Consider the following 27421-nt stretch of genomic DNA (forward strand, 5'->3'; position numbering starts at 1 on the left):
TTAGTTTATTTTTCATCACATATATTTCAACTTTTGAGAACTAATGAAGACTGGGATATATATATGGATGATTCTGCAAAATGTATATATAAACATTTTTACATCTCTTGCTTCACATTTGTATTAAAATGTAACTATTTATTTTATATTTCCATTTTTATCTCAAAATAATATATCCTGATGAAATGTATGATGAATGTACATGTATATCTTTCTTCTCAGTCGTTTTCTGTCAGTCGTTTTCTTTACTGGCTTCTTCGCTTTTTTGGTTTATGTTTATGTTTGCTAATGGTTTATTTTGCTTTAACGTGTGACCTACAACATACAGTGTATGTGTAAGATAAATTAAATATAAATATTGTACAATTTACATTGGTAATATCATACAAATGCTTGAAACTACCTTTAATTCTAGTTCAGATCATTCAGAAATATGTACCTGTGCATGTACTCAAGGAAGAAAAAATAATACAATAGAAAATGGGAAAAGAGAGATATTTGAATTCTGACCAATCATTTTATGTTTGATAGCAATAGGTAACATCTTTCATTGTGTTTTGCTTTCAAACTAGCAATAGAGTATTTACAAATTTGCTATGCATGTAAGCTTATTTCAAGTACAATCTGCTGATGGTTATTTCCACTAATCATGTATGACAGTGTAAATGGTTCCATTCATGGCTAGGCATATTTTGGATGAAATGTTTCTGTTGAATTGTATGTTTTATTTTGTACATCATTCATATCGTTGCTTTGTCTTTGATAGTATTCATGTGGATTTATATTTGCTCAACACTAAACAAAGACAATTTTAAGTACATGCAACTCTTATCACAAACCTTTTTGCAAAAAAGGGGAGAAAATAGATATACCTTCAAGTTTTGAGAGTATGATTTTGCAAAATGTATATATCAACATTTTTACATCTCGTGCTTCATATTTGTATTCAAATGTAATTATCTTTTTCATATTTTCATTATTATCTGTAAATCAGATATCCTGATTTAAGTTTATGTTGACTGTATGTTTGTTTGCTGATGGTTACTTTTGCTATGTAACCAACATTGTAGCTGTAAGTAAAATTGATTTACGTACTTCTAGTTCTGAAAAGCTCTTAATAGTACAGTTCCTTTGAGATTGATGCTAGCATGCAAATGGATGTAAGTTAAAACTACCTTTTATTGGACTTTAAGATTATTCAGAAATGTATACCTGTACATGTGTGTAACTAGGAGGGAAAAAAGGAAAATGGGGGGAGGGGGGGGGGGTAAAGAGATCTGGATATATGACTACTGACCGATCGTTTTAGTTTAGATAGCAATACATAATATTATTTGCTTTTGAAATAGCAATATATATGTTAGCAGTAAGCTTATATTTGATAATTTATGTATTCTCATCCTTACATTTTGAAATATGCTTCCACCACAAATAACAGGCAATACAAGAAATCAATACAAGAAATCAATGCATGAAAATCAAGTATAATAGAAACACATGTACACATACAAAGAACCAAACCAATATCATATACGGTACACTGTATTCACATAACAAAAGTGGTGTTACACTACTCTGCATTGTTATTCATGTTCTCAGACTTTTGTCCCTCTTTCCTTATTTTAAGTACAATATGTTGATGACTATTTCCACTGATGAATGATAGTATAAATGGTTGCAGTGTATGGCTACACATATTTTAAATGAAACTTTCCTATACTATGTTTCTGTTGAATTGTATGTTTTCTTTTGTACATGATTAATATTTTTGCTTTGTCTTTGATAGTATTCATGTAGATAAATCAGGTTTGCTCAAAACTAAACAGCAAAAATCAGGAACATTCAACTCAAATCTCCATTTATTGCGCAAAAGGAAAAAGAGGAATACTTTCTCATATTTTACTTTAATATCATCTTTACGAAAACATGTCTAAGAATGCACTTTTGCAAAGAGGCTTACTTGTAAGTAACATTATTCAATGATTTATGGCGTACAAGTTGTGCTATTTTTAATAACAACAATTTATGTATCCTCAAGGAGATAACTCCTTTGTATGCTCTATTCTAGTATTCAGACTATTATGTAGTAGTTCTCTCGGTCTTTCAGTTAGGAATTGTAATTTGCAATGTGGAGTGTTCATAGTCTACCAGGGCAAACCATTCTAAAGCTCTTAGAATGATATAATGAAGCACTGTACAACTATTAGGGTTTTTTTAATTTTTGGATGGTGTCTGGGTATTATTCAATTGGTGCAATCAGAAATGCTTCTAGTTATTTTACTTGTACTCTTTTTGGCTGTCTTTTGTGTATCTTTCAGTTTAGCTAAGATCTTGTGGTGCATTGAAGACGATATGTAATATATTCTATAAAAACTGGAATAAATTTTGCTGTAAATTGCCATTTTTTTAAAGAAAAAAATGTGAAGTATTGACTTGTTTTTGTTATTGTGTCCTACTAAGATTTTGTGTTTTATTTTGATGGAATGATAACCTAGTGGAAGGCTAAACTATAACGGACAAACAAGCATATTGATATAAACAAGTCACAAAGGATTCAAAACTCTGTTGCACGTCAGGGCCCCGTTGCATAAAACTTACGATCGATGGTAAGTATCGTGCAACGGGGCTCTGGTCTCCCTGCAAAAGAAATGACAACACATAACGCCCATCCTCAAAGATTTACATTGGCTCCTATATATTTAAATTCTGCAAAACTCATCTTTTCAAATGAGTATATCAATAGTACTAAAGGATAAGTAATGCTATAATTTTTCTCTTTGTCAGAACTTCATTGTTTTCTATGTATGATTTTGTTTCTTTTATGATCTTGATATATTATATTTTAAAGCGCATTGAAACGTCAACAGACATGACATGCGCTATAAAAAAAACAAAGTATTATTATTATTATTACTAGATGAGCTGGTAGTCTGCTTTAATTCTGGTATATACCATGACATAGAATCCAATCCTGAATTGCGTCTTTCGGAAAGAGAGATCAAGGTAAGGTGAAGAATGGGAGATAAATTGATGAAGTATTTGTGTGTGTTGGGTGGTAAGGAGAGAGAGAGAGAGAGAGAGGCAGAACTGAACAGAGAGAGAGAGAGTGGGGGGGGGGGGGTAAATGAAGGGAAAGCTATATTGGCAATGAGAGAGTTATGATAAACGACTGTGGCAATAATAATGATAATGGTGATGAAGATGATAGTAATAACACTAATAATAATAACAATGATTACTCTGATGATGACGATGATGATAACGATATATAATATAAAGAAATGAATTGTAAAGCCTTTTTAAGCTCACATGCATAATGACCATTTCAAGATATTGCGCCCTCTAATGACAAAATATATCCATCCAAAGCATATGGAACATAATTATATTGTGAGAAAAATAGCTAAAAAGTTGTTTTAGGTGTTAACTGTTATTTGCACCCATGCACACAGCAACAACAAAAAATACAATAAAGACAAATGTTTTTGTTGTACCATACTTGTGTGTGTACCTCGTACACAGAAAGTTACATGAATGAAATTAAGTCGTTTGAGACGGATGCATATATATATATATATATTAACATTTTAAAAATCTCTCTTTTTAAATAAATAAACAAATGATAAGACGTAGTATGTTATGTATGTCCATCAGTTTCGAAATGCCTTTTGCGAATAAATAATCATCATGACAATTATCAAGAAATTATATCTAACCCCAATATTTATGCATTATTTTTCCGACCTCTTCTTGGTCATTTCAATCACATTAAAATGGCTCCGGAAAAGAAAAGTAAAACTAACAAACACCCAAACTAACAAGTATTATCCAAGGTATTCAACATTGTAAGTTTATAGCATTCGTTTCCTTGAACATAATGTTTAACCCTATCACAATTAAGCGTGCACGTCCAGGTGTGGGGCGCTTTGGGAGTTGAAGCCTACATAATTTTGAAAACCCGTGCTGTACATTGGCCTAAATGGTGCAAATTTTCAAAAAAATGTGCTTACTACCCCCCTCACTCCCCCCCCCCCTCACTCCCCCCCCCCCCCCACTGAGCGTACTTTCGGCCGGCGCGATTTTAAAATTTTCGGGAGCAAAAAGGAAAAAAATGGGCCCCACCCCTAAGAAATCCTCCCCCTCCCCCTCTTCTCCTCGAGAGGGCCGAGTTCTAAATGTTATTTCATGTGGAATTAGACAATATTGTCTATGAAACAGTAAGGTAAGATTGATAGGATTTTAGATACTGGCGATCCTTTGGAATTCCATTCCCATAAAAAAAAAATTTGAATAGTCTTCAACCTTTTAAACGAAAATATAAAAATGCATTTAATCTAAGTTTACGTGCAATAACTCACCAGGCTCTTTGCCCTCCCCCTTGTTTTTATTTTCATGATTCCAATAGTACGACATTTAATTCGAATATCATTAATATTATTTATGAGGGATGGACGCTTCCATTTAGGACTTTACTCCTTTTTAGCTCATCCCTTTACTCTCATTATGTTATGTTAAGTTTTTGTTTGGATGTATGATATTTATGTATGTTTATATTTGTACATGTGTAAATGTGACTATATATTCTGTATTTTTAATGATGAGTGTATATAAACGAACTTGAACTTGAACTTGATCCAAGGCCGGGACCGTAAAATTACATTGCATTGCGTATCAAATGACAAGTAAGTAAGCACAATACCAGATTACAAAAATCGAAGTACACAACTCTAAAATAGATATGGCCGAAATCTAAAAAGAAGGAATAAATCAATTGCTTTCCGTCGTCGTTTCATATAATAGCGAGCGAGAGTAAATTGTGTCAATTTTATATTTTATATATAAATAGCTCACTCTTATCTTCGTGACTTCAAGTGATATGAGATGGTGGAATACAATAATGTTGACTGCTCTGTGCACCACATTTATTTTCTTCATTGATTTAACGTGTCATAGTATTAGCTGCACAACATGTTAAATAACATTATTGTTATTATAGGATTTGTTATCCTATTATAACATTTCCTAAATTTATACAAATCAACGCCAACAACTCGGCCGAATCGGATGATCGGATGCAGAACTTACTAGATACTAGAGTACCGGAGTTTGACCGTATCATTATAGAACTCCCATCAGAAGTATAATGTCCGGATTACGTAATATGCCTTTGTAATGTTCGCACATTTTAAAGGTGGCGTACAAGACTATCGCATTAGGTTAATTTTCCGAAAGTAGTTTGCGATCATGATGATTTAAGATGATTTGCATTAAAAGCGAATGCATTTAATGAAGAAGAAAAAACTAGGACCACGCACCCATGATGAGCACTGCTTAGGATGAGATGGGCGTGGTCGAGGCGTAAATGACTGGATACCGCTAATAATGGTACCGGTATGTTACGTCATGCCTATTGGCTTCAGGAACCACCCCAAAAAAAATATGTTGATGTTCTGTGTTCCGTTAAAATTCCGTATGTTTACACATAACAGAAGGTTGAAGCATACTCATCAGTCTAAAGGAATGTTGGATTGAGGAGATACCACGCGCCACTATCAATTCCGGTTTTGCGGTTTCGGAGTACACAGAGCTAGACCCCCGACAATGAAACTTTTTAGCATTACTTTGAACGAATGTACATATTCTTTAAACAGTTTACATATTCTTTCTTATATGATTTCCTTATTCACAAGAAATACAAAACTCTATTTTTAGGATAAATATTTTTATTTCATTTCGTACCAATGATTATTTTCTTTAAAAAATGTAATTCAAGGAACAAAATTGGAAAAAACCAACAAGACAAAAAATTGAACAGAGGGAGTGTGTTGTAGTGATAGCACGACAGGTACAGTTAAATGATTGAGGTCACAGGTCAAGATGCGGCCATGTTTACTACTACGACTTTGACGTGTTTTATAATTTAGATCGCGTTGGAGGTCTACAAACTTCATCGTTGAATTGTAAACCTTTCTGTTTCCATTTTCATCTGATTACCACGTACGTGAGTAAATATGTTATTTCTTTTTATGTACTGTTTTCTGCTTGGATTAAATGGGTATTTCGATCTTTATTTCAATGTTGGAATCTAGCGCTACAAACTTAAGATTTCAAAATATGGCAATCCGTTGCGCTCAGCAGTGCTGAGACTCACTGAGTGGCCGAAAATCTGGCGAGTGAAGCGGCTGAGTCGGGCTGTTGAAAGGAGAGTGCTTGGTGCATGGTGCTCGTGTAATGACAGTGTAGACTAGGGTCTATGTGATAGGAACCCAATGTAAAGTGCACCAAAGATTTTACTTGAAATTGGCATGAATTTTGTAGTAGACGTTCTAGATTCTAGGCCTAGGTCTATATTCAGTAGGGGCGCTGGTCCGAGAATGAGGATCGTCCTCATTTTGCAAGGATATCCTCATAAACGAGGACAAAATGCGTCCTCAAAAATAAGGGTTGTCTGCATTTTTGAGGACGATGCCAAAAATGGATTCCCCGGGGGAAAATAACCCTAGTTCACTGTCTACGTTTATGGGTTGTCCGTCTTCCCAAGGATTTATTGCTAAAAATGTGAATGTCTCTGTACAATGTCAATGTAAAATGCATCAAGAAAATCATTGCAGAATCCGTTTTTTGCATCGCCAATGTGCCGATCTGAAACGTCTGCACAAATGCAGACGGTCCTTATTTTTGAGGACGCATCGGTCCGTGTTTACGAAGACGATCCTTGTTTATGAAGACGATCCTTATTCTTGGACCAGCGCCCCTACTGATATTCTTCCAATGCTTGATCTGGTATTATTAGGCTAGACTAGATCTAATCCTTATGTCTAACTAGACCTCTAGACCTAGATCTAGATGTTAATTATATTAATTTATAAAGATAAAATTAAAACTAGAGTTAGCATGCTAAAACCTCGGCTTCAGCATCAAAAGGTGGCCATGTTTTCAAGTTTTGAACCGTAAAATGCATAGATAATCACCCATTTCTGTCTACCTTTCAGAGTGGACTCTACTTTCTACTCGTACAATACTACAAAGGTCAAAGCTCTTTCAAATTAGTCGAGAATTTAACAAAATATGTTAAATTTGGTACAGGAAGTGTCAAGTGATAGTGCAGTGATTTGCTTACCTTCCAGAAGTTCCATCTTCCATGTGTATTTGATGATAATGAGTTAACATGCGATTTACATCACATAAAACATTGACCTCTCATGAGAGTTTCGGTGTTGGTTTTCCTGGAAACGAAAATGGCTGTTTTTATTTTTGTAAATAGCCTAGGGAGTAGGGTAACCAATTTGATACTTACTTTTACGATAATAGCGATTTAACTTATTATAAAAAAGGAGTTCGCTAAATTTAGTTATAGATCTAATTCTGCTGTGCGTGTTCCTGCCTTACATTAAATATAAAATAATAAATAAAAAGAGAAAAAAGATATGAAGATCTGGTACAATTTACTGAAACAGAATTGGAACACTTTATTTCCTTTTTTGTAATTTTTACGAGATGGCACATAACTTTATTAATTATAGTGAATTATGTGCAGAAGGTTGGTACTTAGTAATCAAGACTCATTCAGACAGGATTTTGTTGTATTAGTATTGGTCCTTTATGCTTTACAGGACTATTTATACATGCACAGTACCGGTATGTACTAGACTATGTAATATGACACCCCAGACATAAATTAAAGGTAATGTTTATTTTCCCATATCTTTTGCAGATATCAGCATGAAACAGTGACCATAAGGCCCAACCTAAAGTTGCCTGAGGAAAATTCATCATGACAGAAAAGATACACAACGTGAGTGCAGCGAAGTCAATATAACTATAAGAGATAGAGACAACAAGTTCAAGACATTGAGGTAAAGATGGCAGTCAAATCTGGACCAAGGTTCACTACAGATGAAGAGTTAAAGAAGTTGAGCTGGGAAGATGTAGTCAAACGCTTACGATGGTGTGAAAAGGAGCGAATGAAGTTGCTGTCTAATCAAGGGGGTAGCGTAAAGGAAATCGAACATCTGTTGATGCTCAAAACAAATGAGATACAAGCTCTCAAGATTGAAAATCAGAAACTTCATGGAGACAATGTAGAGCTTCGTGAGCTATGTTGCTTTCTGGATGATGACAGACAGAAAGGTAAAAAAGTTTCAACTGAGTGGCAGCGCTTTGGTCAATATACAACAAACGTGATGCGCAATGGAGTTTCCACGTATCAGGACAAATTACGAGAGTTGGAGGAACGGCAAGAAAAGCTATGTCAGGAGAATGTTGAATTGAGAGAGCTGTGCTTTCTCCTGGACCAGGAAAGAACTGGCAATCAGAGTACTCTCCTTAGTCTAGGCAATGGAATTGATTTAAGAGAAAAGACAAATATGAGTAATGGACCTTCCTCAGTGTTGAATGATGGACATTTATCAAAAGAAGGGTCTTCCAAAATGTGGGGGAATGGTGGTGATATTTCAGCCTTGCAAAACAATGGTAAGTACATTGTTTAGCATATATTATATTTCCTTAAATGTAAGCAAACTTTTTAAAATGAAATACTGTATTGTCCATGCATTCCTATTTTGGTTTAGGTTTGACCAAAATATGTGAAAGTTCACTCACTTACATACATCAGTGTATGTGTAGGTTGTGTCTGGTAAACTACCGTATGCATGACAGTCAGGCCTAAAAAAAAAAAAGATGTTGTATCACCCTTTGCGACCGACCCAAAAATCTTGAAATCTATGGTCGGCTTTTAAAAAAAGATTTTTTTAAAGCATTCAAAACTGAGAAATGTCAGCCCAAAGAGGGAGAAGGAAAAAAAAAAAGATTTTTGACCAACCGCCCATGTTTTGCCACCTAAAGGGCAATACAAAATCTTTTTTTTTTAGGCCTAAGTAATGGCATGTGAGTGTGTGTAAGCATGCTGACATGTCATGGGCTTAACTGATTGATATATGGTATCAGTAATGAAATTAAAACATACATGGTATTCCACATTTTTTTTCTTCAAAATTTGTCTCTAAAGAGAAATTTATCAAATTATCAATATTTTACCTGTAATGTGTTTTCTTCTAACATGTCTACCGCTATGTAGCGCAGTCATGTCAACACTCAACACAAGTAAAGTATTGATAACATTCTATAGTGAGCAGCTGGAAATCATTCACAATAGACATGCATTTTGTTTTGAAATGTTCATTGTGCCTTTGATGTCATCTTCAGGTGAATCTTTCCACTCGGAAGATTACCCTGAAGCACTACATGTACATTGATCATGTACCCATTTAATTTCATTTATGTATTTTTTACATACAATTAAAAAAGAATACACAAAGAAACAAATATACAAACAAACAAGTAATTGTCAAAAGGGGGAAAATAAGTAAACATGGTAAGCTAGCATGTGGATGGGGGAAAAAACAAAAGCAAAAGTTGCTTGTCAATTGTCAGGGTTAATCCCTGTATTAAAGTAACAAATTGTTAACAAACTATGCCTTCCTGATGACCTTTCTATTGCAGTGAGTGATCATTGAAATGCAGCATTCCAGGGAGATTTTTTGTGTTATCTTTGAATTGAATCATCCTTCTTTGATCTGATTTTTATTAGAACCATTCAGCTCTTCAACACTCACAGAAATCTAGGAGTACTACCATTTAACATGTACAAACTGTATAAGTAATAGTTAGGATGAAACCATGAACAGTTTCAGTTTGGAACAGTAGATTTTTGTTGTAAATATAAATTTATTTTTCCTACACATCTATGACCGGTACATGTATGATGTATATCTACTAGAATTCTAGGAAATTTATTAGCATGTACATGTACAGTATATGTACATGTTTACATGTATGCACATGTCTATATTTTCGGCAGTTTAAAGAAAATGCATTTTATAGTTTTACTGTTATAGAATTAAAAAAAAAAAATCAGTTCATTGTACTTTATGTTTAGATTTTTAGAGTGATTTGTAAATTGGAGGTGATCTTCTAGTTTGACCCGACCTGTACAGTCTTGGTCTGTTACTATCTTAGTAGACTCATCATATTCTGTGTCAAAAACTTACATGTGTTACAATTCAACTTTTCTCTTTCGTAAACTAGGAAGACTGTAAATTCAGAGGTTCAAGATATACAAATGAATTCCATGGATGAGTGTTGTTTTTTGGGGGGCATTAAACAGATCAACCTCCATTAATGTATTTTCCAACAAATTAAGAAACAAATTCTACTCTAAAATATGATATATTTATGCACCAGTTATTTTCTGAAATGCCTGGGATGTGTGTACAGTGTACATATACATGTAGATGTGGAGGATGGATTGAAGTTATCTACCTGTAGGCTGTAGTTTTGACCTTTGGCCTGAGGTCATGCTGGGCGAGGACACGGAACATCACTCTCCCAGTTGGGAGTATCTTTCAACAAATTTATTTCACATTTTCTTTCCAGAATGGATTATTTCATTTGATATTCACTGCACCTATATTTTTACATGTACATTTCTTGAAGGGATTTGTTTTCTTTCTCTTTCTTCTTCCTTCCCCCCCCCCCCCCCCCTTCTTGGGGAGGGAAAAGGGAGGGTTAACTACTTGACTTAATTATTTGCCTATTGGGACCAGATTGTCCCATTAAGCCTAGATGTCATTTGATATTCATTAAAAAAAAAATGATTCACTGGTTAAATGTTGCACAATGCCACTTGTAGATTTAAATAAAAAATATGAATTACGATAACTACTTATGAATGGGCACAATAATTCCTTGAATTACCAGAAGTTAAAACTTATCTTCACATTTCAAATTGAACTTTTGACATACAAGTACAGTACTTGCAAATCAACTTTCAAGGTTTGAATACTTTAAATACTGTATATGCAGGCTACAGTATGTACATATGTCAGATCAACCAGCTGTGGATTGTACATTGTGTAAATAATGCAATCATCCAGACACTAAACATAAAGTTCAAGTTCAAAAGTATCTGATGTACATGTACAGTAGATGTGCATTTCATGCAAGTTGCTTTATTGTAAATAATAGACATGTAGGCACAATGTGTACATATCATTGACATGACAGTTGAAAAAATGTATGTACATTTGTATGAATGTACTTTAATTCCTGGCAAAAACATTTGTATCAATGTTAGGACATATCCAAATATCCACCAAAAGTCAATATATATGACTACAATGTAGTACATGTATATGAGAGTGATCGACTGTGATACCTGTAGGATTTTTATTGTGTGTTCACGTCATGAATCTGTTTGGATAGTAGTGGTCTGAGCCTAATAGCAGGGATCATGACCAAATATGGTGTTGACTTGAGGCGAGCGTCCTCAGCCATTTTTACCAATTGATCTACATGTACATGTACAATATACATACATGTACATTTATATACATGTAGATTTACACTGTATGGTACAATATACTGAACATATTTACCGGTATCTACATGTGCATGTATGTATCGTACACTACATGAACAACAAGTACATTCATTTAGTACATGTACTGTACACTTACCAGTATGTTGGCTGCATGCCGACATGTGGGCATGCACATATGTAACTGGTAGTTACAAGAATATTTCTATTGTACATGTAGATTGTACTATGTAGTAATGTACAGTGAGATGAATTGTACATGTACATGTAGGCCTATATAATTGTACCTACATGTAGATTTAACTGCTTTACTGTCTACAAATCTGTCACAAGCAGTAAGAAGTCAAGCTTATAATCTGATCAATAGTCATTTATTCCATTGTGTCTGGCATTCCAATAGAATCCTGTACAATGTACTGTACAGTGTACATTTGTCATTGTCAGTAAATTGAATAGTTTCCTTCATGACAAACAAAATGTAGGGGAATGCGGATAAATCACAAATTCCATCAGGTGTGACTTAATTTTTTTCCTGTACCAGAAAGAGATTTTCTTTGAATTCCATAGAAACACAGAAATACCGATGGCGTCATTGCCAATTTATCAAGAAAGATGATAAACTTTGAAATTTAAATTGTAATATTTGTAAAAAGAAAAGAAAAAAACAGATAAAACAATGCATACACCTGTACCCATTTCATTTTTTGAAATTGGGGCGTTTTCAATACTGGTCTTTACCTTTAATATAATTCTAATGTACATTGTACATACATGTACATGTACATGTAGCAGTATGTACACTGTACTCTGTATCTGTGTGAGCTATTGTCTGTAAATATACTTGTACATGTACATGTACATGTATGTAATGAATATCATGATGTTTTTAGAATATCAAGTTTTAAAAACATAACAATGATAATTACAGCTACGGTACTACCTGTTAGAGGCTTACAACTACATGTACACTGTATTTAAGAACAACAAATGTTTTCCTGCATCTGCATGTACATGTACACTGTATACAGTATGTACACCTGTAATGTCAAATAATTATTTTGTCACTCAAAATGTTGCATAATAATTGCAGAATCATGTAGGTGTATTATAGAAACAAATGTGCAAGACTACAGTACATATACTGTACATGTACATCATGTAGATCATTATTGCAAACATCCTCTTGCAAATTGAAACTGCATTATATTTTGTTCTTTATTCCATTTACATGTACATGTACTGTACATGTATAATTGTATACACTGTGTACCAAGATCATTTCTATTGTTTTAAACTTACCATTTTTAAAATCTCATCACAAAGATGTAATATAAAATAATTATTGTTTTATCAAAACAGCTTTCATACATTGTTTTTCCCTTTGTTGCTTGATTATCACAGTGTAAGTATTTAGACAAATTAGTGTCAGGAATGTGCGTGACATGTAATTCCAGCTCATTATTTATGTACACATGCTTCTTGGTTAGTCAGTTTCTTTGTCATTATTTTAAACAAAGTACACAATATCAATCTAGTCTTTCACATTCCAAACTTTACATGTTATTCATTCTAGAGATATTTTCTCTGACAATTGAACTTTGTACCTTAAATAATTGGAACTTTGGAAGTACATTTTTGTAATATATGTACATGTAGCTACCAATGAAGCTATTTTATATACATGTACATATACCGGTATATATAAACAGTATATACACCTGTATACTATATTGAAACAAACAAGATTTTGCACGGTAGAAAGAAACTGCAATTAAAAGTCCCCCCCCCCTTTCCCTTTTTCATCAATTTTTCAAGAGCATATACATGTATAATTATGTATTAGTTGTGTTCATATTTGTGCAACAGCTTTTACATACCGGTATACACTCTTAAATATAATGTATGTCATCATTTTGTTTTCATCTGCACTATGTCTATGACATGACATCTCACATTTTTCTATCTTCATTTCCTTTCTCAGATCACATGCCTTTCACAGAGGATAGAATCCGCTCTTTTGATGAAAAGAGGCAATTTTCTCAACCAGAGGTAACTTGTTATTAATTTTTTTATTTTTCCATCCATTTTTGATTCATTGTGCATTTATTATATCTCAATTGCCAAAAATGGTCTCTATCTACATGTTATCTTTATCTCTCTCTTCTTTTGCTAAAAATTGCTTTCGCAAAATAAGATTTACATAGTTGTACAGTGTATTTTTCAGAAGTTTTCAAGAATGATAAAAGAATTCAAATTTGATTACAATGTTTTAGGGACAGAGTCCTGATGTCGAAATTCTGACTGGCAATAGTGTACTTGTACATGTACAGGTACCTGCATGCATCCATTAGCAAGATTGAAAACAAGATGGGTTGTTTACGAAAAAAGACACTAGAATTAATGCACAGTTAATGCCCTCTCGACTGTCCGTCATTGTATTAAATACCCTCCATTTAACCTTTATATTCAAACCTACAATGTATGATACCCCAAGTGACTTCTTTTCTTTCCTGTTTAATAATGGTTCATCCATGCAGTCATTTAGTTCTGCCTCATCTATTCTTGCATTCTTTTGATCATACTCCTTGTGTATTTCCTTTTTCCAGACAAGGAGGAATGGGTCAGAGGATAAGGTAGATGGCCCTACACCCAATCATGTCACAAGCGCTTCCAACCCAAACCATGTAAATTCATTTCTTGTATACGGGTCATTGGATTTCAACTCGCTGTAGTCTCAATGATTAATACTCGGCTCTTTCTAATCATAAATACATTTTGCTATGTTATTTCAGTTTTCTCTGGTGTGGGCAATAAAGTAAAGACCTGCTATCTGTAAAAGGGAAAACATGTTTCGAGATTTCTTTTTATTTATTTAACAATCATATAGAACAGGCAACATCTCATGTACAAAATAGCCATCATACAGAAGTTTGCTGACATCCCATTGAAAGCCATGTTAGTTTTATTTAAAAATTCAATGAAACATTGAAGAACTTAGGGATTTGTGAAACAATGCCTAATACATGTGAGTTTTCACTGAAGTTTGTAAGGAAGTAATTATAAATAGACGATCAGGGTGGGGTTTCGTACTACATTTCTTTTAGTGCAATAGTTGGTGAAATCTTATTTTAATTTATTTTGCCTGTATGGATGGAATATGGGCGGAAAGGTAACAACTTAAATGTACATGTACCTACAGATTTCATTTTTAAACAAGTAATGGTATGAGCACAAGCACAAGCACAAGCACAAGCGTTTTGTTTTTATTATCTCAGTGTCCCAAACATTTGAAATTTATTTTGTTGTCACAGCCCCTAGTATGTAAAATTATAGTGTAGTGTTGAGCCCTACATTTATAGCTTAAGTGTTTTGATTGTAAAGAATTTTAAAGTGCATGTTTAAAAGGACACTGCTTACATTTAAATTTCACAGATAGGACATATACAGGATGTATGACATATTCCTGCAAAGTTCTACAGAATTTGATGTTGGCTGCAAAAGGGACATAGTATCTTTAAGGAACAAAATACTAGAAAGCAATACACCAGGGATCACAGACTGTAACATCACTTAAGCTCATGTTTCATCTCTCTTTTTTTCTTTTTGTCGCATTTGCAGTCATCATACTCATCCAGGAATTATGGTTCGAGCATAGAGAATGGTAACAGGGCTCCTAACTCACCCAAAGCTATAGTGAATGCACTCAAGGTATGGTTACATTCATTCACCCTCCCTGACATCTAATCTCTCATCTGAGCTTTGTGTATAAAATAAAAGCAGTGTGTGCGTTAATCAGTGTAATGTACAGCTAGTGTTATTGCCACATACATGTAGTGGTTTTGGTGTTTGTTTGTTCATCTTTTTCGTCTTTAACAACAAATTTTTTACCATTTTCTCATGTTTGTTTTATGGCTTCAATATTTGCGTCATCTATTCAAGCATGAAAATTCAGTGCCGATGCCTTTCAATTACAAACACTTTAAATATGTAGTACCGTACTTGGGGTTCAAAGAATGCTCTGAATATGCACATACTGTATGTATGTTCACATACATGTACTTGCTACAAATTTAGTGTTAACCTGTGCAAACCAGTACTGGTAATAATACCAATGCAAATGACAAACCTACCGAATGGATGCGAATGTTATTGAGCAGATGGTCGTCTGTGTTTTAAGGCAGTCAAGATCAAGTCAAGTGTGTGCTTTCTTCTGCCATTGTCATGAGGGAGTAATCTGTTCATTCAGTCTACTGATCTAATTACTCTATTCATAACATGCCTCAAGATACTTGCATAATTAAGATGACTCACTCGCTGCTTGGCTGCAATCAGTGTGATTACATGTAGACAGATCTAAAGTGTGATCATCATAATGGATAGTACCTTCCACACAGCAATGTGGAATGTCAATTATTTCTTGATGATAAGATATTGGTGGAGTTTTCCACATTAAAAGAATGATGAGAATAGCAATGTTATGAAAAGGGAAAAGGGTTTGAAGGTTTTATCTTTTCCCTCTTTTCTTGATATTAACAAACAGTATACATACAGACAGTGAACCGGTACTTGTACCGGTAGATGTATGATCACTTTCTGCAAAGTGGCGTTAATTTTCTATAATTCTGTGATAAATGGGGGAGAAAAGAAATCAAACTCAAATTTGTACATCTAGTCATTACCGTTTTGTGTTTTGTGTACAAATGTTGATCAGTAATACAGTGTAGACCGCATGGGGGTAGGAGGATACAGTAACATCTCTTTACAATAAGTACATCAACCCACAAAGTATTGAGTATGGATGCTTTGGTAATTTGAGTAAATATTAGAGCAGTTTGGGCTAGGATGCATGAAACTAACTATTCAATTATAGATAGTGGCAAAACAATATACTCTGCCCACAATATTTACCCGATAAACTGATAAGTCAATATGTTGACATCAAAATATATGTATTGATTCTTCTGTGATTAGATGAACGGAACAGGGAACGTAATTATGCAGAGTTTTTATACACAAAAGATTGTATCTTGAATAAGACGTATAAAGTATTTGCCTTGTACATGTCGTTGTAATTAACTCAGTATTGTAATTACTTTTGATTTATAGCTAGCCAGATATAAATTAGTACAGTGTAGGTTGCAAAATATAATTGTGAACCATCTCTTAACATGAATACCAGCATACATGTATGTTCCAGTCACTTGGGAGGAATGTTACCCTGGCATCTACCTGTATTTTATACATAAACCAGGATCCCACCCAAACCTTTTGGGGAGGGGGTCCTGAATGAAATCTTGGATGCCCATGTGTCCCAGGCGCCTGATAGCCTGGTTGAGCCTTGCATAACCATATCAGAGTGGTGCAGAGGTTAGCAAGTACATGTATGTTAGATAACATTAGTATATTTACCTTAGCCAGTGATATTGGTAATGACATTACACCTGTCTCACAAAATAATGATAAGAATACACAAGTGTCTGTCATATGTAACCAAGAGAATTGTTTGTAACAGTTGCCTTCATTCAACATTCTTTACATTTTTCAGTAAATGTCATCCATAATACATGTACTGTACATGTACATACACACATGTAGTTTTACTAATAAAAAACATGGAGTAGTGAAAAAAGAAGGTGAAGAAGAAAAGAAGGAGGAGGAGAAGGATAAAAAGAAGTAACAAAATAAGAAGAAAAAGGAGGAGGAGGGGGAGGAGAAGAAGAGCAGCAAGAACATGGAGAAGAAAATCAACAAGGAGGTGAAGAACAAAGATGAGGAGGAAATAACACATTTTTAATGCACATAATGATTCTTTAGGAAAAGGGTGAATGAGGGGTGAAAGAAAACATCACATTTTCAGGTGCATGTACCTGTACATTACAGTATGTAGGTTATCCTCCCAAATTAATAATCGGTACAAATACATGTAGGCATAAATCATGCAACACTTCCAATTTGTTTTCAAGTATGTCCTTCACTTTTATTTGGACAAGAATTTCAGGTCATTTTTTTATAGAAATTGTAAGTTATGTCTCAAACTGCTGATTATAATGCAATAATGAAGCACTCTAGATTTTAGACACGAGTATAGAAATTGTTGATACTGATCTTTCAAATCTAGTACAATAACTCTTTGGTGTGAGGAAAAGGAGTAGAAATTAAATTGTAAAACTACATGTAAATTACAAATGCATTCATCCAAATCCAATTCCACTGTGAGAAAAAATAAAATCAGCTGTATGGTCATATTTTGTTGTTAACCATAGGAGGTCAGGCATGGTATTGTAATTTCTATGTACAGACATTTTATTGTCAAGCTGGAATGCAGAGTTTATGGAACTAATTTTGATCAACCTTTTACTACAGAAAGTCACCAGTATTGTAGATTGGCTTGATTACAGTGTTATTGTATTTGTAAAGTTTGGTGAATACTCTCCTCAGACCAGACATACAATTGAAATTTCTGTGATAAATAAAGAAGCACGTTGATGTGTGTTGTTGGCCTTGACTCAAGAGCTTGCCCAAAACACAAGTCCTTATGCAGTACATGTAGGCCAGTGTCAAGTCATAGCTTGGAATTCTGTTTGGATAAAACAAATCTACCCTGGGTTGTTATCGCTACATGCCATATAATTGACTGATTAGCCCTGTTAAACTGCAATTAGACTGTAATGCAGATTCATGGTACTGGTATGCCAGTCTTTCATTCAGATTTTAAAGATAAATCAAATGTGAACTGTTGTATTTAGTTCACCATTTTCTGTTCATGCAAGTTAACTTTTTGAATGTTTTTTTCTTCTTCAACAACTGATATGCAATGTAATTAACACACCTGCATTTACAGGATTATATTGTGGCAAATGGATGTTGATAGGAGTATAGTGCTAACATGCTTGTATAATGTATTTTAAAAATACAACCTCTGAAATAATTTTTGTGGGTTTGTGCTATTTTTTTCATTCTGAGGACATTTGAAATGTAGAAAATATAACAATACATTCATGAATCTTTAATTATTTGATTGCGACTCTTTAATGTACAGCACTACAGCGTAGTTAAAATGTCTTGTGTAAATTTGCCAAAATGGAGCTGTAGATTAATTCGTTTATGGAAACAAGCGATTTCCAAATATCAAACAGTATTTGACAGCTCTCTGATCCAATTTGGAGATCTAATGAGTTGTGTGAATACTTCTTTTGTGAGCGATCATGTGATAATTTTTGTTTCTTGTTGAATCCTTGTCAAGTGCTTTTTTTTATGGTATTCACAATTTGTTATTGACATACATATACATGTACCGGTATTTGAATAAATTCGTACTAATAATATATAAATCTGTTTTGTATTTTCTTTGCAGGTATTGGAGGTTCATGACATGTTGGAGCGAGACACAACACCAAACCACCTTGAGAATGACCATATGAACACCAATGAGAAAGCTATTGTCAGGGAGATGTGTAACGTGAGTGTATAATACATGCAGTCATTATCATGGACAACTCCATGCTTTTCAAGAAAATTCCCCATCATTGAATTATACCACTGGACTCTGCCATTTATAGAGTATTTTGTCTTCAACTGTTATGCATAAGTGTTTCAGTTTCTGCACCCTCGTAAAATGTATTCTTTTCATATCACTTCCTTTTCTGCATCCTGTTCCATTTAATTTCTGTCCAGTATAATATGAATTGGAAATTAATATTTTTAAGAAAGGAGTTTTAGTTGATGAGCCACTGCTCATTCAAACAAAAACAAAAACTCTTTGTGTTGAGTATTTTTCATTTGTATATTTTTGTGTCTGTTTGTTGATGAATCTTTTCAATTTATGGTGTTGCATTGCTTTTCTACGTGCTTACATGGAAGTGCATGGAATCATTCAGTAATGTTATTACTATTCCATTGGTTTTTACATTGTAGGTGGTGTGGCGTAAATTAGGAGACAACCCAAACAACCCCAATGGAACTGGCCCTAATGGCACCAACGGCACTAACGGTAGTAGCAACGGCAGTGGCAGTAACCAATCACAGCGCCCCCAAGCTCCGACCAGGTACTCTAACAGTACTGTCAACCCTCCAGCTAAACCTGCTGGTTACAGCACTCCTCCATACAGTAGCGGTAGTACAGGCAGTCTTGAAAGGAAGGGTATCTAGTTTCCGTCAGCCCCAATCTGGTACTCTTAATAGTACTGTCATCCTTCAAGATACCGGCTATAGAAAACCTCCATATAGATGAGGTAGATGAGGCTGTCTGGAAAGAAAAAGTATTCAGTCAGTGCCCCCCCCCCCCCCCCCCCCTTGCCATACTCTGCTCTGGTCCCCTAACAGTACTGTCATCCCTCCGAGTCAGACTGACTGGTTAATACAGTACACCTGAATCTTGTCACAACATTCTGTATTCTTACTGTGATCTACTAGCAGTACTGTCAACTATCAAGTCAGAAGTTGTAGTAATGGCTGTTAAGGGGTATGTGGCCTGCCTGGCCTGGTGACAAGACCTTCCATGTCTACTCTCAGCAGATGAATGTGGAAGTTTTACATCTAAATGGAATAAACTAAATGCTGTGTATTAATTTCATGTAATTGATAAACATATTTATATGATAAATGCACCCAATGAAAGAATCGGTCATGATTCTACAACAGTGAGAAGTGTATTTAAGGAAACTACTGCATGATCTTTATTTGTTGTAATAAAAACCATCAAGTATTAATTATAGTGTTATTTATGGTGAAGGAGAATGAATGAGATATCAGATCATAGATGCCAGTCACTCTTCAAACATGAATGCATAATGTTTTTAATGAAGTGTTGTATAACCAGGTTATCACTTTGTATGGCTCTTCTTTAAGAACATGCCCTCAATCATGTAAATGAAAAGAAAGAGAAAATTATATTTTTAAGATATAGGATCGAATAACATCAACATGAAATGCCTGGAAAACACAACAGGTGTATGTAGATTTGAAATATGAAGAAAGGCTTTTATATATTCAAATTGCAAATCTGATTTCTCTTGATTTCTATTTCATATGGTTGTAATTTCACTTTGAATATTTCTCAACCGGGTAGATTAAAAGACATAAAATATCAGTAGATACTATAGAGTTAGGGCAAATGCAGATTGCTTTTCTGGTGAGGCTAAAGTTCACTGTTGAAGTTAGAATCCAACTACCATAGTTTTTATATAGGTCAGTTTTTGCCAGACCATACATGTATACACTACAGAATACATGTAAATATATGATAAATTAAGCATCCCACCGCAAACTGGGATGATGGTAGTTTATATTGGAAAGGTATGGATTTAAGTCATATAAATGTGTTTGTATTGGAGAATCTGATGATTTCAATAGGGTATCAATATCTTTATACAGCTTCTTACTTGTTCCATAACACTGTACATTATGCAGTGATATTTCACTTAGCTAGGTCCAGATTCTTTGACACTCCTTGAGGTGGAAGGCCATAATCTCTGCATTGTTGAGGGATTTAAGAGCTGAATGGCTGTTGTTCAGCCAGGGTCATCCATCTATTCAAATGCTTATCTGCTCTGTGTCAGTTGAGATTGGAATCTCAAAGGAAGAATCTCAATGGAGGGCGAAGTTGCTCCTTTGAATGGTTGATGCATGATTGGGCTATAGCACTGATTGTTTTTTCCCCTGATTCACAGTTGTAAGCTTTTTTTGAACTGATGAACTAGTTTTGTACAAGTGCACTGAGAACTAAAATGTGTGACGTATTGTAGTAGAACCTTGACCAACACCTTTTATTTATGTTTTATATATAATCCTGCTTGATGTCTTATTTGGGCTATTTTATTTTTACAATAGATGTTTGGGATGTTTACATATGAGAGGTTTAAGAAGTCATCAGACCCCTTGAATGTGTAGCAAGTGTATGAAATGAATCTTTGAATACCATAAAATATCAGATTTAAAGATTTTATTCAATGATTACATCACAGATACTGTCGGTGAAAGCACAAGTCTCCAAATTTGAGATTGTCTTGAATTGAGAATTTGAGATAGTCTCTAAGAGACATCTTGCTGCACACCGTAATTGAAAAGTCAATATTATGTATCTATATATATACTTGTATATTATTTGTGTATATACACATTATTACATTTACATTATTGATTAAGTAAAAAGATATTTACCATTTTAAAACATGAAGAAAAGCACCTGTAATTGTAAAACAGTTGCAAATTGTGTCACTGACTTAAAACTTGAATTGTTTTTTGTAACATACATTCTCTGCATCAGATTTTTAGTGTAAATAAATTTTGTATCATTGTAAATATTTTGTAAATTATACACTGAATTTGAATACTATTTGTAAGTTGACCAGTGTAGCTCCTGTCTATTGCGATGTAAAGACAACAAGCTGATGTGGAGGTGGAAGCAACTATATGTATCTTTACCATATCACATTTATTAAAAAGGAATAATGAACAGTATTGCTAGTATTTTCTTCAAGATTTACGCAAGTATTCAGAATGGAACAAAGAAGACGGGGAGATATATCCTGAAATAATGTTTTATTGCAAAGCTAGTCGGTGAAGCTGTCAATCTCTTTAGCAGTACAGCAAATAATTGGTTGTGTGTGTAACTTTAAGAATGAATTTGAGCTTGTGCATGTATGGATACATTATCTAATGATACTTATAGTTGCTTCCATGTCGGTGCAAAAGTATTATTGCATTCCACTTTTTCTAACATTTTCTTCTTTTTGTAGTCAACTCATGTGTATAAAGTAATCATAAATTTTAAGAAAAAATATGTGTTATATTGATATTTCCTTTTACTTATAACTCATGAAATGATATAATACTCTTGCATACATGTATACAATACACATGAGCATATTTGATTATGTGCTTATTTCTTGATAATATTACTCTAAGTTCAAGACAGAGACTGATTAAAATATATAACTTCATTGTCAGAGGGGAAGTACCGGTATTGGGCTTAAATCTGTGTGGTTCTTCCTCATCACTACTCACTAATAACTATGCAGGTTTGTATTGATGTTGAAATTGTGTAAAAGAGATTTGATAACTGGAATTAATCTGAAGCTGAAATAGATTTTTTCATTCAAAGGGGAGGACGAGGGAGTAAAATCTTTCAATATTATTTGCTAATTGCAGGTTAAACATTTTTTATCTGGATTAATCCAATCTTAAATTGCCACATTGAGGTCTTAAAATCTATTACCAAAGATTGCTCATGCGTATTATGTGTACAGAGATTGTTGCTGTTTGTAGGTGAACCATAGGTTTATTTCTGTCTTTCTCTATTCCTCTCTCATTTTCTCTCTCTCTCTCTTTCTCTTTCTCTCTCTCTCTTTCTCTCTCTCTTTCTTCCCCTCTCTCTTAATGTCATTCTGTTTGATCTTTATTGTCTTCAATGTTTGCATGTTTAATGTGTATTGATTTGTACTGTATACTTTTTTGAGATACGATTTGGGCAAATATTATCTCCAAAGGACAAGTCAGATATCTTTTGGGGGCTCATTGAGAGAGACATGATCTGGTAATACTTGCAAGTAATCCAAATCACTATCTGATTCTGTGTCAGCAATAAAGTCCTTTGATGTACCTTTACAAAAGATACTTATGTTCGTGTTGTGTAAAAAATCAAGTATTTCTCTTTACCGGTAGATGTAATTTTTTAATTTGTTATTGCTGGTTTGTGAGACAAAACAAAAATGTTCAAAAAGACATCTTAAAAAACGATTCACCCATAAGATTACCTGTGATCATTATACCGTACATCCTGTATGCTTCTGATTCTGTTATCAAGTGTCATTTTGTTGGAAATGCAAATTAATGAAAGTAAAAGATACCATGTCTCCTTGTGATTGGAGCATGTCTGAAATGGCTCCGGCACCCAGTGTACCACTTAACAATTCATGCAGCAAGTGTGTTTTTGTATTGGTAAATTTTAGCAAAGGTCATTGTTTTGATTTTGATTAATAATGTACTTGTGTTGGTCTTGTACTTCAGGAGATGTGATCTCTCATATGATTTTATTGGTATCCTGGAAAGATAGTAAGAGATCTGAAAGTGCTTAAATTGATATAGAATCAATGAATTACACATTTGGTTACTTGTTCATTGAACGCATAAAGATAATCATTTTCTTGTGGAAAGTCAGTAAATTTACGTCACCTAGGTAAAATCTAGAACATTAAAATCTTTTTGTAGTGCGATATATAATGTACTCGATAATTAGTCCCATCTTGTAGAAATTATGCCCTGTATTCATCAAAATTCTTGAAATAATGAAAAAGCAATGTCTTTTGTATTCTCTTGTATTTTATAATCATTTCAGAGCAAATACCTCAATCTATTTAATACTGCTTACTTTATGATTTGTAATTGTATGTATTCACCAATATAAAGCATATTACTGGTTTGCTACTTGTATTCTCTTTATCATGTATGATTTCTATTCAAGTATTTAAACAAAAAATAGATTTCTCTTTCTATTTATTTGCTCATAATGCTTATTAATTTTGTGACCATAACTATAGAAACACTAAGGTAATCCCTTTGAATTCTAGTGAGTGTTTTGTGGGTGTATTAACATCATTCTCTATAACAGCAATACAAGTCATTAAACAAATCTTCTCATGTGTCCTTCACCAAGCAATGGCATCTTATGGCAGAACTTCCCTTTTGAAGTTTAGGCATGATTTACATACAAAAAGTATACTGCCTTTAAAAAAAGTGGGGTAAGTGGGGGTAAAAAAAAAAGGCCCATATGATACATGTACTATTCTGTTTTCAAAGATACACAAAAATGAAGCACACTTAAGATCGATGTATTGTATTTTTTGCCATGGCTGTTTACCACATCATGTGAATGAAGGGCTTTATTAATTCATTCATGAAAAAAAATATTAATCATAGACATGGGGATTTGCTTGTCTACAGGAATCTCCCTGATTTTCATGAATCCAGTTAACATTCTTTTATTACTTTATATATGCTAGGTGATTTTTTTTTTTTAATAATTAAACATGGGGACACATCGAGAGCTTATGTATGATGGTGGTGACAATTTATTTAAATAACCTTTGTATATGATCTTTTATCTATCATGTCTCACTCTGTACTTCGATGTATGGCTCCATGCAGTTGTACTGGTTAACTTCATTTAACTTGCATTAAATAGTAAAAGGAAATGATACAAAGTGAGATTCTGTTGTGTATTTGTTTATGTTAGAACATGGAATGTGTGGTATATGTGGTCAAAGTGTGTGCTATAAAAATGATGGAAGAACCTGATGTGATATTATAAGGATTGGAAATCAGTCTTAATTTGAGTCAAAGATGCTGATACCTGAAAAGTATTTGTTTGGCTGATTTTCCACCTTTATACCATGTAAAGTGCCATGAAATCAATTGTATTAGATTACTATAAATATATATATGAACATATTACTATTACTAAAAAATGGCATCATATGAGTACCGGTATGGGTTACACGAATAGGCCCATTTGCGTAGGTTGACATTAACCTTGAAGATTGGACTTGTAGCCAGATCAAGTTGGCCATGGGATGCCGAACACTCCATACGTTTGTTTACCTTTTCATATCTATGGTGCCCCTCCATTGTTTAAATGAATATACAAATCAAACAATATGACTCGTAAGATGTAAATGACGTTTGGCAACCAGGCATGGTTAATGCTGCATCGCAAAATGAGCATTGTAGCATATCAATGCAAACATCCCACAATTTAAGTAAACATGTAGTAACACTAAAATGTGTCAATCTACAATTATCTATGGAAGCAGGGATTCCAGTTATCATAACCTGTATGTCTGTGTCAACTGACTGTCTGTTTAATAAGCATTATTTTAAAAGTTCAAGGACTAAGAAAAACTATTTGATTGATCCCTTCTGTGGTGTGGGTGGCACATACAATAATGTGAATATTGTACTATGTGATTTTTCTAAAAAAATATGTTCTTGAATTCATATTTTTATTGTCACAAAAGACATTTCATACTCTAACTTTTGGACGGTAATTTATTTAAAGGTTCCTAGATTTTAAGGCACTGCAGATTGTGATACTTTTGAAAGAATTGCAGTCTTACACAGATTCATTTTAATGTGCATATATAAATTATTTCAAGTACCAGTATTAACTATAAAAGGGGGGAACTTTGAACCAGTTTCAAAGCTTGTGCCTAAAACTTGCTATATACCCTTTACACTGTGTTGTAATGCAATATGGCAGGCCAGATTTCTCAGAATACACATGCATTTATATCCAAGGAATTGCATGGAAAACTGTAGTACTGGTAATGATGATGAATACCAGTCAAGTACCAGCCAATAATCTATCATTACAATTATTTAATATTCAACTCTTTCACACACTCCTACCAAAGTCACACTGACAAACATATTGATGATTGAAATTTTTTTAGCCATTAGGAGCTGTGCCACTTTTTGTTTGGTCTATTGTCAGTGTGCCTCTCATACCATCCAATCTAAATCGTTGACCACATTCTATAATCCATGTCCTCCTCGCTATATCACTATCTTTTCTCTCTCTGTTTTTGTGTCAATGTGCTTTGGTTTAATTCTTTGAGACACACAAAATTGAAGGAAAAAATGCTCAAGATTATTTCAAAGTTCCTGATGGCAGGTATATTCAAGTCATAAAAAAGATCACCATAACGGTATACTTTCTCTCTCCAAGAATAATGTTTAACTGTACATTATTACATAATCACACAAAGCATGACTGTACATGGCTTGCAATAAACATCAAAGGAATATAAATATAGTACAGCTTTACCATAACTTATAAACTTAATAATACGATGGCATGGAATATATGTCATATTATATGGATAAATGATACAAATCATTACTCAAATATTCCATTACCTAATGATAGGGAGATGTAGCAAAAATCTAGCAATGGACTCCTGTAATTATATGTAAGTATATGTTAAGCTTTTGTTGTCAGACACTAGTATGCATTCTACAGCATGTTCATCCAAATTAACAGCACACATGAAGCTGTAATCCTCTTAGAAACCTTTTGGCACCTAGGTGCATACACCCTCTATTGGTGGGTCATTACAATAAACATTTTAACTGTCTTTTCCATTCCATGCAGGATGTACATACACATAAGTCATATTGATAATGTGGACAGCATAGAACCAGTGATTCTTCAATTACTATGATGGCATTGTTTCTGTGCTACAAAAAGAAGCACATAACATAACGGCTTCCTCAGTATAAGATCCAGTATAAACTAGTAAAGGTACATACTAACTTTCATGTTTTTGTACATATCCAGCAACCGAAATGAACCAAGTATACCTAGGTAAACATAGAAATAGAACATCATATCTTTTTTTAAAAAGAGAGTATAAAAAGGTTGTCTCACAGATATGAACTCGTATCAGATTATAACCGACAAACAGAGAAATGCATGGTCAAGGAGCCACGATTAAAAGTAAGAAACAAGCATGCTACCTTTAACAAAGAACACAGTTTTTTTTTATTTGGACAAAACAAAGTTTGTGTATGCACTTGGCAAGTACCGGTTTGTAACAATATCCTGACAAAAGCCATAGGAGCAATTAATGGGGGTCTACCGGTATGAGCAATGCAATGTAAGTTACATAATAGGTGTTATGAAGCTTTTAGTATATAAATCAAATAAATTTATCAAAGATATAGGCTTTTGTTAAAGGTAATATGTCCCTTTTGCAGCCAACCTCCAATGCTGTAGAACTTTGCAGGAATTATGAATATGTCACGTATGTCCTATTTGTGAAATTTAAACGTCTGCAGTGTCCTCATATTCAAATTATGCAAGGAAACCGTTTACTTGCTAGACTTACTGTCAGACACTATTGAGTGACTGACTGGCTTTTTTTCTTCTTTGGTAATAACATACATGAAAAGAGTTGTAAAGCGTACATGAGCATTTGTCTGCATCAATAACCCACTTCTTGTGATGGCCAAGATTAAATTGATTGAATCTTTGCGCAGCATAAAACG

The 27421-nt window shown here is 33.9% G+C and overlaps 1 protein-coding gene across 4 annotated transcripts; it reads left to right on the forward strand.

The window, feature by feature from the left end:
- Positions 1–5853: 5853 nt before the first annotated feature.
- LOC756179 (coiled-coil domain-containing protein 85C) lies at positions 5854–24572 on the forward strand. Of its 4 annotated transcripts, none has more exons than XM_011674055.2 (7): positions 5857–6001; positions 7715–8472; positions 13359–13426; positions 13984–14061; positions 14996–15085; positions 18732–18836; positions 19292–24572. In XM_011674055.2, the coding sequence occupies exons 2-7, from the start codon at positions 7863–7865 to the stop codon at positions 19523–19525; spliced, it is 1185 nt and encodes a 394-aa protein (XP_011672357.1). In that variant the 5' UTR covers positions 5857–6001; positions 7715–7862; the 3' UTR covers positions 19526–24572. The 4 variants fall into 4 exon arrangements, with proteins under 4 accessions (XP_011672359.1, XP_003725571.1, XP_011672357.1 ...); XM_011674056.2 differs by having other exon boundaries at positions 5857–5997; XM_003725523.3 differs by lacking the exon at positions 13984–14061 and having other exon boundaries at positions 5856–6001.
- The last annotated feature ends 2849 nt before the right edge of the window (positions 24573–27421 follow it).

This window comes from Strongylocentrotus purpuratus, unplaced genomic scaffold (assembly GCF_000002235.5).
Source record: "Strongylocentrotus purpuratus isolate Spur 01 unplaced genomic scaffold, Spur_5.0 spur5_scaffold_5, whole genome shotgun sequence".
Taxonomy (NCBI): domain Eukaryota; kingdom Metazoa; phylum Echinodermata; class Echinoidea; order Camarodonta; family Strongylocentrotidae; genus Strongylocentrotus; species Strongylocentrotus purpuratus.

Bases quoted from the DNA above. Each gene is read 5' to 3' on its own strand.
- LOC756179 (XM_011674055.2), top strand. From the start codon at position 7,863: ATGGCAGTCAAATCTGGACCAAGGTTCACTACAGATGAAGAGTTAAAG. The intron at 8,473-13,358 runs GTAAGTACATTG...TTCCTTTCTCAG, and splicing joins TTCAGCCTTGCAAAACAATG to ATCACATGCCTTTCACAGAG. The intron at 14,062-14,995 runs GTAAATTCATTT...TCGCATTTGCAG, and splicing joins GCGCTTCCAACCCAAACCAT to TCATCATACTCATCCAGGAA.